Source organism: Prionailurus viverrinus, chromosome F1 (genome assembly GCF_022837055.1).
Source record: "Prionailurus viverrinus isolate Anna chromosome F1, UM_Priviv_1.0, whole genome shotgun sequence".
Taxonomy (NCBI): domain Eukaryota; kingdom Metazoa; phylum Chordata; class Mammalia; order Carnivora; family Felidae; genus Prionailurus; species Prionailurus viverrinus.
Genome location: NC_062577.1, coordinates 67,063,765 through 67,078,568, shown reverse-complemented (window position 1 = coordinate 67,078,568; position 14,804 = coordinate 67,063,765). Strand labels below are relative to the sequence as shown.

The window sequence follows — 14,804 nt, the reverse complement described above, 5'->3', positions numbered from 1 at the left end:
GGCGCCTCTGTCCACTCCTGGCCCCTCGCCCCAGCGGGGTGTCTGTCTGTGAAGGGGTGGAGCTGGCGGGGAGGGGGGCCGCGGGGGAGGGACCGAACACAGGTCTCCCCACGCAGCTCTGGTAGCCACATTTGCAGACTGGTCTGTCTGTCCAGAACCTGCTCCCACCTCAGGTCAAGGCTGACAGTGAGTATCTGCTCCCTCTGCACTGGGTCCCTGCTGTGGCCAGCTTGGGGGGAAAGGGGACTTCAGCAGAGCTCCTGAACAGCAACAGTATTGGGGCAACAGCATTGTAGGGGCAACAGCATTGGGGTGCACTGAGCGTGTGGGAGGGGCTCCCGCGACAGCAGTTTGGGATTTGGGGGAGACAGGGTTTGGACAGTAGCACAGGGAAGCCAGTCAAGTTCAGAGGGAGGTCTGTGGTGGTCCTCAGGGAAGGAGGAAGCTTCCAGGAGATCAAGTTCTCCTACTAGCGCCCTCAGAGTGCTTTCCCAAGGTTCCCTGGATCTCCCAGGACCTGCGGAGGGGACCCAGCTCCCACTTTGCTTCCAGGAGGCTCAGAAAGCAAATGGGACTGCTGTTTCTGCCCCCACCCCCACCGGCACGCAGCCTTACCAAGAGCCCGGGTCCCAGAGAAGCCGCGGGGTAGGAGAGCATGGGCCGTGACGTGTCAGGAGGAGAGGGCATTAGGGTACTCTACCCATTCCCAACTCTCCTTTCACATGACCCCCTCTGTCTCCTCCTCCTTCCTTGGCCCAGACTTCCAGACTTCTCTTTCCTTCAAGTCTTTCCCTTTGTCTTCCCATCTGCCCACTCCCTGCCAAAGTCCTCTCCAAATGGCCCCTGCATAACATCCCTGGCTCCTCAAGGGCTCCAGGCAACCTCTAAGTGCCCCTCCTGGATGGGCCAATAACTGAGCCACCAAGAGCCCTCCCACACACGCGCCCCTTATCCCCTCCATCAGCCCCAGCTTGGGTTCCATCTCCCCCATGTCTCTGTGACAACTGCTTCTCATGCCCAGAGTTCAGGTGACACTCACAAGGTTCCCATTGTAAAGCTGGAATGTCATTCGATCAGGGCCCATTGTTCAGCCCCTTAGGCCTGAGGAAGGACAAGGACACCTGATCTGAGACACCTGAGCTGCCCCCTGAGGCTGTGGAGGGGCTGACCATCCTAAGGCCAAAAGAAAGAGGCCTCCTGAGTTGGCCCCCTCTCCTCGACAAACCCCTCCATTTTTTTCTTCCTTCTCTCCAGCCCCTTGAATTCAGAGGATGCACTCAGCTGTTTACTCCCAGCCCCCAACATTTACCAGCCCTATTCTGCCAGCTGTCACTGTCCTCACCTCATCCAGGCTGGGCCTAGGGGTGGGAGTAAGTAGGCAGGAGCAGGGATGAAGCCCCGGAGGTCTCCTCCCCCCTCCCTGGGAGCCCTGGCTCAGGGGAAACGTGTCCACATTCCTTCTCCCTTCCCACCATCACCCGATGGGAGGCCTGATTCTGCAGAGAAGGAAGAGAAACCAAACTGGAGGTCATGGAGATGCACCCCAGGGAAGCTGAAGTGACATGTTCAGGAGAGAGCAGAGTCGAAGGACCGAAAGAGGTCCCAGTCTGCCGATAGGAAACTCAGAGGCAGTGAGATCCCCCCTCCCCATGAAGCCTTGGGCCAGCCACGCGGGCCACCACTCTCTCCCGTCAGGCTGACTGAGGGCACCAGACGGACTCCTTGTTAGGGGTAGGCAGCAGTCAAGGCCGTAGAGGGGGGTGCAGCCCACCACCCTCAACAGCAGAGCTTCAGGCATAGCAGGGTAAAAATAGAGCCAGAGGCAGCTTGGCAGGGTCCTGTGACCATCCCTGCCTGCCTGCCCCACCCTTCTCGGTGTCTGCCCAGGCAGCCAGGAACCACCAGAGTCCACCGCAGGCCTCTAGAGCCAGCCACGGCTGCTCTGTCTTCGTGCCCCAAACACTGACTACCTCTGGCTGGGATATGGACTGAGGGACACAGAGAGCAAGTCTAGATTCAGGTCTGTTAGGTTGCCATGTCATAAAATCTCAGTGAAAGATAAACTGTGGTGTGGCTCTGATCTCGTGGCTACTTCAGGTGTGGGACCGGGGCTAGGCTGAGGGCTCCCCTCACCCTGACTCCAGATAGCCTGAAGCATGGTCCCTAACTTCCTTCCGTGGTGGGGGTGGGTAGGTGAGCTGCACAATGGGCTCAGAGCTGGAGACGGCGATGGAGACTCTCATCAACGTGTTCCACGCCCACTCGGGCAAGGAGGGAGACAAGTACAAGCTGAGCAAGAAGGAGCTAAAAGAGCTGCTGCAGACCGAGCTCTCTGGCTTCCTGGACGTAAGCAGAGTGGGGTACAGGGTGGAGTGGGTGAGGGGTGGAGGGACACCTCCCTTCCATCTTCCCAGCACAGCCCAATTGTCTCCTTCCTCTCCCAGACTTCTCTCCTGGGTTTTTCCAGGCTTCCCTACCCCTCCAGGCTCAAGACAAAAATACCCTATTAATCACCTGTTAAGTGCTAGGACCTATGCAGATGCATCAATAACAAGGCTCACAGTCTAGAAGGGAAACACGGACACATGAAAGTAAACCGTGAACACCAGGAAGTGAAATGTTCAGGAGACAGCAGAGTTGGAGGACCAAAAGAGGCCCCCGTCCGCTGACAGAAGGCAACGAGATCCCCGTCCCCGTGAAGTCTTGGGCCAACCATTCAGGAAGTACTCAGAGCTTTAACAGAATTGCCAGAAAGGATTATGGGAAATAGTAACCTGACTGAAGTGGGCTCCTCCAAAGAGGTGGTACTTGAGCCACAGATTTCCACTGGAATATTATCAGGGCAAATGTAGACATTTTAGGAGGTATCTGCATGAACAGAAGCATGGAAGAAAAAAGAATATGGAGCATGCTCAGTGGTTTTGACCTGAGTGAAGGGTGCAGAAGAGTAGGCTGCAAATGCTAACAGGGGCTTATATGTAAAGAAGCCAGTAGAAAGTCAACCAGCTTTGAGATTTTATCAGGCCTGGGTTCCAATTCTGACTCTGGCAGCTTCTAGCTGTGTGACTTGGGAACATTCTTTAACCACCAAGTGTTAATTTGTTTCTTCTCTGGTAGGGGAATAATGAAACCTGCCTCATACTATTTGTGTTACAATTAGACAATGCTTGTAAAGCTTGTTGCATCCTAGGCACCAAACCTATGTATGGTAACTGATGTTGTTATTACTCTGCCTCATTAAGAAGCTTATTCTGTAGCCAACAGGAGGCCACAAGTGTGTTTTGAAGGGTGACTCAGAAGAATCCCATAATGAGATGTAGTTCTCCCTCTTGTTCATCTCTGCCTCCTTCTTCCCAATCAACCACCCCTCTTGCCCCTGATTCAGTACTATTCCCCTCTCTATATACCTACCTCTCCATCTCCCCCCTCCACAGGCCCAGAAGGATGCAGACGCTGTGGACAAGGTGATGAAAGAGCTAGACGAGAATGGAGATGGGGAGGTGGACTTCCAAGAGTATGTGGTGCTGGTGGCTGCCCTCACAGTGGCCTGTAACAACTTTTTCTGGGAGAACAGTTGAGCAGACAGCCCCAGGGGGCAGCGCCCTTTCCCTTCTCCCTGCTTCCCCCTTACCCCATTTTTCCCTTCCTACTCTCCTACCCTTGTCCACCCTCCACCGAGGGCGCAAGAGTAGTGGGCCCGGCCTGCAACTCATCTTTAATTAAAGGCTCTTCTCTCACCAGCCGCCGTGTGTCTCCTTTGCAGTCTGGAAGTGAGTGAGAAAGTCAAGGTACCTCACTCCCAATTCACCTTATTTGGGAAGGGATCTTATTCGGAGAGAGGTCAAGGAAACATTACATCTTCCTAGCTGAGGATTGCTCAAGGCGTAGGAAGGCGGGCATTCAAGGTTCCAGCTGCAGATGTAGGAGACTTCAGCTTCTCAGCCAGAAAGCCAGAAGAATTTCCCTTCAATCTCCAAAGAATATCTACTGCGGACCTACCATATGCTAGGCATCGTGTAGGAACTGGGGACGTAGTAGTGAACAAAACAAACACGACCCTTACCCTCTCATAGGTAAAGTCCAGGATGCCAGGCCATTAAACACATGCACGTAAACGCTAGGAATGAAAACGAAACCATCCTGAGGCACGTATATGGAGAAGGGTTGAAGAGATGTGTTCATTCGCTCATTCTTAAAACATTTATTTTTATTTGGGGGGAGGGGGGGCGAGCTGGGGAGAGGGGCAGAGAGAAGGAGAGAATCCCAAGCAGGCTCCACGCTCAGCCCAGAGCCGGAAGCCGGCTGGATCCCACAGCACTGGGATCATGACCTGAGCTGATATCAAGAGTGCCAACTCAACTGGCTGAGTTACCCAGGCGTCCCAAACGTGCGAGTATTTCTATTGCATCCCTGGGCATAAGAAAAATCCAACGCAGGTAGGTCTGCATCAAAATGCGGATGACTGACAGGCGGAGAGGGCGTGGGAGGGGGAGCTGGACGCAGACACCGCCGTGAGAACTAACGACGTTCTGGAAGAGACAAGAGCGCAGGGTACTGGTGCCTCCCCCCCACCCCCAGCCCGCTCTCCCGGCTCGCGGCAGCACCCCCCCCCCCCCAACAGGGAGGGAGATGGCAAATCCCGCTAAACAGTTTTACAGGGTCTGCCTCGGCCAGGGTTGGGGCGCCGCAAGGAAACACAACCACCTTCGCCCGCGAGGCCGAACCTCCGCCAGCGGACCAGAACACAACCGCGCGGCCGCGGTCGTAATGCCCTGACGATCCCCGACAGCAACCACTGGCCACGCCCCTCCGTGGGCGGAGCAGAGAGCACCTCGGCCACCGCTTGGCTAAGGACCTGTCTTCTCCCTAGGGCTCCGCCCCAATCCCCGCGCAGGCGTAGCGCAAATCTTCTCGCCCTCTAGCTGTGGCGCGGATCCGGCGTCATACGTAATTGCGTCGACGCCATTTTAGCCGGTCCCACTCGGCTCTGGGCGTGGCGGCCATTTTGTTTTGGGCAGCGAGCGGGAGGCGGCGGCGGCGGCGGCGGCGACGGCGGCTGTGGTGGCACAGACTCAAGGCAGGAAAGGGCTGGCCGGACGAGCAGGCGGACCGGCCGACCAGACAGCCGCCCGGCTACAACGAGCTAACCTAGCGACCTACCGCTTACACCTCTAACCAACCGCCCAGCCAGTCAGCTCAGGTTCGGCCGGACCCCGGCCCGCGCGCCGCAGGCGTGGTGGCAGCCCCGGGAGGCGCACTGGCGTCCGTTTCCTTCGGTGCGTTTCCGCGGCGGGGCGGCCCGGGAGGCCCCGGGGGGCGGGGCCTGGGCCGGCGGCCCTGACTGGGCGGTGAGGGGGCGTCGGAGCGTCGAGGCGGCCGCGGGCGGCCGCGGGTTCGGGAGGCCTTCCCTGCTCCCCCCGCCCGGCTCTCGCGAGGGCTCCCGCCTGGGTGTGGAGTCGGAAGCCAGTTTCCAGACGGCTTTGCCTGCGTCATGGTTCTCCGCGTTGGCTGCCCGTGAGGAGCGCCTGGCCAGCCCTCCCTCCCCGCCGCTGGCCGCGGACCTGGCCGCCGGCGATCGGGGTCTGCTTGGGGAGGGTGAGCAGCTCCCTGCAGCCGAGGTTGAGGAGGACTGTCCTGGATGCACTTAGCCCCCCTCAGCTTGCCCAGCTTGGCGTGCGTCTGCCATCTTGGGGGTTTGGGAAGACACTTTCCTGTGGCCTCGAGATGTAGCGGTTTGCGGTAACTATGGTGTAGACCTAAGCGCCCGATATGCGTTTTGGTGGGCTCTTCCATCGCCGTTGATACAGGCCTTTTCTTTTCATTCGCTGTTGGGTGAAGCCCTTGACGCCTGTAGAAATGAGGAGGTCCTTTTCCTGACTTGCTCATTCTGCCTATTGTCCTTTGTAGATTCTCGGGATTTGAAGATGGCTGCACAGTCAGCGCCGAAAGTTGTGCTAAAAAGCACCACCAAGATGTCTCTAAATGAGCGGTGAGGCAGCCAACAGCAACTTCAGCTCGTTCATAAGAAAACATTACTTAAATTGGCCCTGGGGTCCAAGGCACAAAAACCAATTTTAAACTAAATACCAACAGAAGGCTACAGACCTCTGTGTTTAGTTGCATCTTACGTGGTACACAAAACAAATTGGGCGGTTGTTTCAAAACCCCTTGTCAGTAGATTTTTATGTTAAGCTGTCTGAAATATTTCTCTGGTGGGATGTATTTTAAGAAGACTCCTCACACCCTCTCTCTCTTCACATTTTTTACATTGATACAGGGGTGGTGCAGCTCGGTAGCATGGTACCGTGGCTGCACTGGGCTTGCTGCCCCGTCCGAGGCCGGCAGTGTCGTGTCTGGTCTGTAAGAGGCAGGCAGCAAGCTGTGGAATGTCCAAAGGCCCTCGAATGCCATTCTTGGGCCTTGTAAGAGGCACTTGCTTTGCTCCATTTCTCTTTCTTTCGATACTGCTTTTAGTTTGTTTTTGTGTTAGATTCCTTTACAGTTAAGTGTTGTTCTTTTTCGTTCCATTAAACTTACTTCGACAGGAATAATAGAAGAGTGTCTTCACAAGCTGTTCGGTGACTAAATTAATCTTGATTTTCTCAGAAGCAATCACTTGGAATCAGGAAAAGTAATCATTTAAGCCTAAGAGAAGTTAAGGTACTTAAAGCAGTTTCTGTCTCTGAGAGCTCTTTATTGACTGCCATTGACCAATGACTTTATTTTTTATTTTTTAATGTTTGTCATTTTCGAGATGGAGAGAGACAGAGCAAGTGGGGGGAGGGCCACAGAGAAAGGGAGACCTAGAGTCTGAAGCAGGTTCCAGGCTCTGAGTTGTCAGCACAGAGCCCAACATGGGGCTCGAGCCCACGAACTGTGAGATCGTGACCTGAGCTAAAGTCGGACCAATGATTTTGTTAAGTTGATGTTAGATCACTAAAAGATTTAATTGATGTTTATTTTTGCCTTTTCCGAAGCATATGTGCTGCTTATATCTTAGGGTGTGATACACACTGATTCTCCATATTTACATGTTATTCTCCATATTTACATATTACATGTTATTAAGAAAATATGTTACACTCCTGTGATTTATATGGGGGTGCTAATTCTGTTGTCTGTGAGGTGCTCTAGTCCTTCCTTACATTTGTTCTTACAGTGCACCCTCAGGTTCCCCAGCATTTTGGCTTTCTTTGTTTGTCTTTGAAACCACATTTTCTGTCTTTTGTTGTTATCATATCTGCTTATTGCGTGTTTTTCATATCTTCCACCTCTCTAAAAGCCTGAGCCCTTGTTATCTTTTTTGATTGAATGTGCTGCACTTAGCTGCATTTCTAAGTTTCTGATTCTTGCAAGTTTGTGGAAGCAGAGGAGTCTTTAACCCACATCAGCTTTGATCTAAGTGTACCACTTTACTTAAAAGTTCGTGGGATCTGGAGCTCCTGGTCTAGCAAGCCATGAAAATGCCAATAAATGTTTTGTAATAAAGCTTTTATTTAAACATCCATTTTGTTCGACCTTGAAGCTTTACTAATATGCTGAAGAACAAACAGCCGATGCCAGTGAATATTCGGGCTTCGATGCAGCAACAACAGCAGCTAGCCAGTGCCAGAAACAGAAGACTGGCCCAGCAGATGGAGAATAGACCCTCTGTCCAGGCAGCATTAAAACTTAAGCAGGTGAGAGGATGGGTCTTAATGCTCCAGAAGCAGCTGGTGATCTCTGTCAGGCAGTCCACTGAGGCTGTCAGGACATGATGGATGATTGCAAGGTGGCTCAGGGCAAAAGCAGAAACTTCTCTGGAGGAAAGAGAAGTTCAGAGAATTCCCATTTTAGCAGGTACCAATAAGTAACTTCTTGTCTTTCTCTTTTAGGTAGTTTGCCATCAGTATGACCTGTGTCTATGTTATCAATGAGTATTGATCTCTTTTTTCCTGATCCTTTGGCCTTAAAGTAGATTTGCTGGATTTTACCACAAAGAAATTTTGGGTTTTGTAGCCTCCAGAACTGTGAGAGAATAAACGTCTTTTGTTTGAAGCCAAAAAATAGAAAAAATTTTTTGATTTGTTTTAGATGATCTCAGAAAATCCTTTATTCCCTGTTAAATGAGTTACAAATTATGGAAATAACTTTATTTTTTTCTCCTAGCACAGGAAGTCTGAACAGCCTTAATCAAACGTTTTCAGTGCTAAAATATAGAAAGAATAGGGTGGCCTTCATCTCCACAGCACCTAAAGTTTTGTCAGTAAAAATAGAGTGAGAGCACTGAGTCCTTAAAGAATAAGTGGGTTCTCTTTCAAATTACCAGTAAGAGAGAATTCTGTTCAGACCTGAAATAAAACCTGCTCTTTATTATTCATAGACTTTATATTCGAGTCCGGAGAGTGGCTGTGGAAGGATATGTCCAAGCTGTGGCTGGGCGTCTGGAGGGCGATGCCATGCAACTGTAAGGACTTTAACTGGTAGCACTGCATGGCTGTGCATAAATTCAGCAGTTAAATATAACACCCTCCCACCCCCACCCTGAACTGTTGGGCTCACTCACCAAAAATAAACAAGGCCTTCTGCTTCAGCTACCTTAAGCCTTGGGAGTTCTTATATTTTGTCCCTGACTTAGGAAAGCCATAAAAAAAGGCACCACCATTTTCCAAGAGTAGGTATTATAAATTGCTGAAGATAAGCCCCTGACAGATCATTCCAGAAGACCTTTCAAGAAACTTTTTTCTTTTTTTCTTTTCTTTTTTCTGTTCTTTTTTTTTTTTTTTTTTTTTTTTGGTTAAGAGAGTGTATGTGAGCAGGGGAGAAAGGCTGCAGAGGGAGAGAGAATCTTAAGCGGACTTCACGTTCAGCGCGGAGCCAGATGCTGGGCTCGAACTCCCAAATTCTGAGATCATGACCTGAGCTGAAATGAAATCAAGAGCTGGGTGCTCAGCTGACTGAGTGCCCCAAGAAGAAGCTTTAAATGTAGCTGTGCAGAAAGCAGCCTCTGGAGTAGAGCTGACCAATAGAACCTTACACAGTGATAGAAATATTCTTTATCTGCTGTCCAGTATGATAGCCCCTAGCCATGTGTGACTATTGAGTACTCAAAATGTGGCTGGTGTAACTGAGGAGCTTTTAAAATTTTATTTACTTGTAACTGAAATAGCCACGTGTGGCTAGTGGCCACCTTAGCGTAGAGCACAGCTATAGAGTGAAAACTAGGTGGTATAGTTGACATCCTTAAGCTTCCTGTCTGTTAGAGTCCAGTATTGGCTGGCAGCTAAGGATTAAGAAGGGAGGACTTGTAAGCACTGTGCATTCCCCACTAAAGCACAGATTTTGGGGGGAATATGCTCAGAATCACTGAACATAAGAGATTTGGAAAATGAATGAAGTCCTGACTTCCTAATTGTATGCTGTCAGGGTGACACGACAGGCTCTTAAGGTCAGTTATGCCTAAGTGCATAATGTTCAGAAACTGCCCCTTTGTTTAGCTTATTATCTTGTGCTAGAAAGCTAATAAAAAAATCATTGGTAGTCATTTATGGGTGAAGCAGGAGGACATACAGAATTTATTTTCATTCCTATTGGCTAATGGTTTTGTGGGAAAACAGGTTTGCTGGGGCCTTGGTTGTGTTCGAGGCTACACAGTTTTGAAGGATATGAAGGATCCTTTTCTTTTGAAGGATTTTTAACTTATTAAGATGTGGTCTTAATAGTTTTTCTTTGAGGGACAGATTATTGAATATCTCCATGTGCAGTATGTCCTTGTCCTCAAATATGTCCTTTAGTTTCGTGATTATAGCTCACCTGTCTTAATTCCAACACAAGTTTGGCTGTCTCTCTGGAGATACAGTTGAGTTACATGTTTATTTTGAATTAAAAGTTATCGTATTGGCTTAATGGAGCTGTTTGCAAGGGTAGACATGGAATTAATGGCTATTTAAGAAATGTAAGGAAAGGTTTGACTTTTTTGTGTTTATTTACATCTTAAGGTAAAAAGTGGATCGTCTGGAGATAGATACTCAGAGGAAAAATGGAACACACTGGCCTCTTTGACTGAAAAATCAAATCTTGTTTTTAAGTGACAAGAATTCAGATGAACTTGTAATTTAAATTTTTCCCAGAGTGTGATGAACTTCATTTGGTGTTTGAGTAAGCCTTTGAAGACAGTGGTAGTCCTTGGGCAAGTATGAATCCAGTCATATCATTGTCGACCTGTGGTTCAAAAACAGAATCCAGGATTTGAAATACAGAGTTCTTACTAAAACTTACGTTTCATGTAGTGGCGTATGGCTTCTGTAGCCAAACTAGTGAGGTGATTTGTGTTGATGCCAATTTCATGGGACCATACTCAAGCTTTCATAAAAGCTCTGGATCAGAATTCTTCTTTTCTACCATGTTCTGAGGCAAAGGCTAGTTTCTGGGTTAGGTTCTTTATATGACACCTACGGCAAGTTTATCTCCCTGCACACAGCCATCTCACTGCTGCTTTTTCTCTGCACTTTGAGTTGCTAGATGCCACTGGAATGCTTTTTTGATCTCAATCCCCCAACACCTTTTCTTCCAGAAGAGCTTAAAGCAGCGCCTGGGTAAGAGTAACATCCAGGCACGGTTAGGCCGACCCATAGGGACCCTGGCCAGGGGAGCAATCGGAGGACGAGGCCTGCCCATAATCCAGAGAGGCTTGCCCAGAGGAGGACTACGAGGGGGACGTGCCACCAGAACCCTGCTTAGGGGCGGGATGTCGCTCCGAGGTCAGTGCTGTGTACTTGAACATTGTCGGGCCCTACCCCTTCCCTTTTCTCTTGGGCTGCTTATGGACACATTTGTTTAACATCTTTAAGCCTGAATTTGTATTAATATAATTAATAACCTTTGAAATCACGTATTTTTAATAGTGCTGCATGTCTTTTATCGATACCATTCCTTTTCTGATAATGTGCAATGGTGAGAGGCTATGACCTGCGTAACAACAGGTAATTCATGTCATCTCCATTCCATTTTGAAACACCCTGCTGCTGCTTAAATCAAAAGCACATTCAAGTTCTAGAAATAAGTCAAATCTAAGAAATTTTTGGTCTGTTGGCCTGTATCTTAACTATCTTTGTTCCCAGTACTAGTGAAGCACGCTGTTCTATTTGGAAAAAAGAGGATAAGTTGGTCCATAGCACTTAGCTACATGTTACATTTTGGGCACTGTTAACGCTGTTCCCCATGTTGTTCTTGTCCCTTGTGAGAATGTATTGAGAGCAGGAACCATATTATTGATTTTTAAATCTACCTTAATGCTAGGCACATGTCTGATTATTCAGTAGATATTTATTGTATATACTTACTAATTAACTTAACTCCCAGCTTCTTCCCAAAATGGGTTTGTGGTCAGACTTTGAATTGATTGAATAAAGAGCAGCTTGATCTATTCACACTTGGTGTGCAGCTTGCCCCCCCCCCCCCAACCTAAAAATTAACTGAATTAACTCTCATTTAACCTTCACCGCCTTCCTTTGGTTAGAGTCTACTTTGTCTCTCTTGGATTTACCTGCATATACATTGTATGCCTCCTCTCCAAGGTCAAAACCTGCTCCGAGGTGGACGAGCCGTAGCTCCCCGAATGGGCTTAAGAAGAGGTGGTGTTCGAGGTCGTGGAGGTCCTGGGAGAGGGGGCCTAGGGCGTGGAGCTATGGGTCGTGGCGGAATCGGTGGTAGAGGTTAGTCAGCTACCAACTTCAGAGAATAGCTCCCTTTTACTTCTCTCCCTTCAAAACTCAGAGCCACCTTTCTGCACAGCTTCAAGTCATAGGCAGGCTTATTTGTTTGTCTTGTTTTGTTTTTTGAAACTGGCTTACTTTCTAAATTCACATGCGGTACTGCAAAAGTCTGTCATGGGTTGTCTAAGAACCAGTCAGGTACATGTCAGAGCCAGATCATATGCAGTCTTTTTCCAGGTTCTTGCAAATTTAAATTGTATCGTTAAAATGATAAGATGGTCAGTTTGAGGTTTTATCTTTCTCTGTCCTTGCCCCACCACCACACACCCCATCCCATAGCTCAAAACCCCACTTTGAGTCTAAGATAAGAATAAAGAAGAGGGAGATGTACAAAAATGAAAGAGTGGAAGAGGATGGTGAGATTGGAGCTGGGTATTGATGTTGAAGCCAAGTAAATTCAAGGTAAAGTTTGTGTCTGTGGGAAATCAGATGACTTTTTTGATCAAGGTAGAAAGCAAGAAGGTACCATGTCAGTTAACTGACTCTTGTTGATAATCTTACCTTTGAGACTTAGTGCTACTTGTCTTGTGACCTCATCATGACCCAGATTGGAAAGGCATTTAATGGTGTTGCTATTGTTAATCCAGACCTCATGGGAGTTTTCTGATACAGAGCTTAGTGGAAAACTCTCAACAACACCTGTCTAGGGTGGGAGCAAATCTATTCCTGTAGCCCCTGTGTATATCGGCTTTGGTCCTTTTATAGTGTGTGGTGGGTCTTCCATAATTTATGACCTTGAAGTTGCCAAAGGACAATAACTGTTAGAAAAGGAAATTTGATAGCCAAGGGCTTAGTTTCTTCTCTCCCATTATATGTTTGGCTCACTGAGTGAAGTACAAGCTCGTTTGGGTTTCAGGATGAAATAGCATGTTTCCAAATTATCTTGACCTGGTTTCTGACATCACAGGGGTGGGTGGGGGGTCTAAAGTAGCTTTTCAGAAAGCTGTGTATGTTTTGTTAAGTGGATTGAAACCACCTCTCAGATAACCATAATTGTCAGAAGGCAATTAGAATCTGAGATAGAAGTGGCTGGGACTATAAATATTTTTTCCCATCTTCTCACGTTGTTCCTATGTCATAGTAACTCCTCAGTCTCCTGATGTGGGGTCAGCTCATTAGTTTTAGTAAGTTTGAGGAGAGATGAGCTGATTTTCCAGAAAGCTCTCTAATAAGGCTTACCTTAAAAATTGTCTAGCCTTACACCTCCGTTTCTCTGTGCCCTTGTTACTTCTTCCCTGTCTTACTAAATGGGATTATCTATAATGTATTTTAATTAATAAACTTCTAGTGGGCCTCACAACTTTAGATAATTTCTTTGTTTTAGGAGAGATTAAGATTCTTTTGTCAGTTATTTTACTTTTGTCAATAGAATAAAAAGTCTTTAAATAGCATTTAGAGATGAGCATGTAAACAGGGATTCATTATGTGTGCTTTCCATGTGTTGCTTTCTACCCAATGTGTTTCCTGTTTTTCCAGATTTCTCCTCTTTGCCCTGCCCTTTCAGCCTTTCTCAGCTAGGCCCCACTGCTCTAAGGGGCATTTGCCGTAGCACCCATTAAACCTACTTGTAACTGTTTTCTTTTTTTCCCCTTGGGCCAGGTCGGGGTATGATAGGTCGGGGAAGAGGGGGCTTTGGAGGCCGAGGCCGAGGCCGTGGACGAGGGAGAGGTGCCCTCACTCGCCCTGTGCTGACCAAGGAGCAGCTGGACAACCAGTTGGATGCGTACATGTCAAAAACAAAAGGACACCTGGATGCCGAGTTGGATGCTTATATGGCACAAACAGATCCAGAAACCAATGATTGAAACCTGCCCGCCCTCCTGTGAGAGACTCTTGTTCAAAAGTCACCACATCTGTAAATAACCTTGAAATAACAGATGGAGAAGACACCTGATTGATGCTGGAAGGACCTATCACAATAGGCTATGGACTTAACTTGCCACCAGTTTGTGCATTTTAGTGTGTTCCTTTTACTTTTTTGATACTGTGTTGTATGAAACCCTTTTTTCCTCTGACTTGGATTTTGTTTGGTTGTGTTTGGGTTGTTCCTCCACCCCCATCGCTCTGACTTCTCTTTGAACATGAATGTGGTGGCCTTGTGGCTAGAACACTCTCTTCCTCCTCTGCCTCCCTTCACCTGTCCCTATGCTCTGACGTTCTAACATTTCATCTCTGTGTTCCCATGAAAAAGGCCTAGTAAGAGCCCATCAGTGTTCCTTCTTAATGCCTAGGTTTCTGTGAAACAATTCTGTTCTACATTTAATAGCCTCTTAAAAGTGTTGAGAAAATTTGGAGCTCAAAAATGCATTCTGCTACATTGATATTTTTAGCGTAGTTAATTAGGAACACCGACCTAGCCGCAGGACCACATAGGTTACACATGGTAGTGCCTCTGATTTGATTGAAGTTACTTCTGTGGGCATTGACACCATATAAGGAGTGTGCTGGGTCGGGTGTGTGCACTTTCTACCCTGGAATTAGATGTATAAACTTTCCTCTTTGTATCCTGTCCAAGGAGATACTTTTGGGTTCGCTTACACCTGCAATGGAGAGGAAATAGCCATTTGATTTGGCACATGCTTCAGAAAAGGGGATGGAATGCTGGCAGATCCCTTCTGGGAGGCCTCAGAAGGTACCCACGCTGAAAGGCTGTTATCCTTATGTTTATCCCAAACCAATCTTGGGTTTCTCCGTTCAGTGGCTTTGTTTGACCCTCTTTTTTATTTCCCTTGAAGGTTTAATTAAGTTCAACTATATTCTGTCAACTGTTCCAGTTCTCCGTGGAATCTTGTATTTCTGGTCGTCATAACAAGAAATTGTTCTCAAATCTAGCCAGGCCTACTACTATTATTGGACTCTTTGAAATGCTGTGGCCAGTATAACAATATTCTGACCTGCCCCTTTGTGGAGTTGAGTCCTTTTCTTCATAGTTGTCTTAAAATCAGGGTGGGGCGGCAGGTACTGATAAGGCTTTGGGGCAGAAAGTGAAGAATTTGCCCCCTGAGTAAGCCTATGGTAGAATGATTAGCCAGGGTACTAGCCTGTTTGTCC

At 48.0% G+C, this 14,804-nt stretch overlaps 2 protein-coding genes across 8 annotated transcripts; both read left to right on the top strand.

The window, feature by feature from the left end:
- The first annotated feature begins 77 nt into the window (after nt 1–77).
- On the top strand, nt 78–3,740 carry S100A1 (S100 calcium binding protein A1). Of its 2 annotated transcripts, none has more exons than XM_047841448.1 (3): nt 78–186; nt 2,194–2,346; nt 3,435–3,740. In XM_047841448.1, exons 2-3 carry the CDS (start codon nt 2,206–2,208, stop codon nt 3,576–3,578), a joined length of 285 nt encoding a protein of 94 aa, XP_047697404.1. In that variant the 5' UTR covers nt 78–186; nt 2,194–2,205; the 3' UTR covers nt 3,579–3,740. The 2 variants fall into 2 exon arrangements, with proteins under 2 accessions (XP_047697404.1, XP_047697403.1); XM_047841447.1 differs by having other exon boundaries at nt 83–186; nt 2,184–2,346.
- Nucleotides 3,741–4,981: 1,241 nt separating this feature from the next.
- On the top strand, nt 4,982–13,768 carry CHTOP (chromatin target of PRMT1). 6 transcript variants are annotated; one of them, XM_047841434.1, is made up of 7 exons: nt 4,982–5,276; nt 5,908–5,989; nt 7,526–7,679; nt 8,363–8,446; nt 10,556–10,739; nt 11,556–11,693; nt 13,353–13,768. In XM_047841434.1, the coding sequence occupies exons 2-7, from the start codon at nt 5,925–5,927 to the stop codon at nt 13,556–13,558; spliced, it is 831 nt and encodes a 276-aa protein (XP_047697390.1). In that variant the 5' UTR covers nt 4,982–5,276; nt 5,908–5,924; the 3' UTR covers nt 13,559–13,768. The 6 variants fall into 6 exon arrangements, with proteins under 6 accessions (XP_047697390.1, XP_047697386.1, XP_047697392.1 ...); XM_047841430.1 differs by having other exon boundaries at nt 10,553–10,739; XM_047841431.1 differs by lacking the exon at nt 4,982–5,276 and adding an exon at nt 5,326–5,595 and having other exon boundaries at nt 10,553–10,739.
- The last annotated feature ends 1,036 nt before the right edge of the window (nt 13,769–14,804 follow it).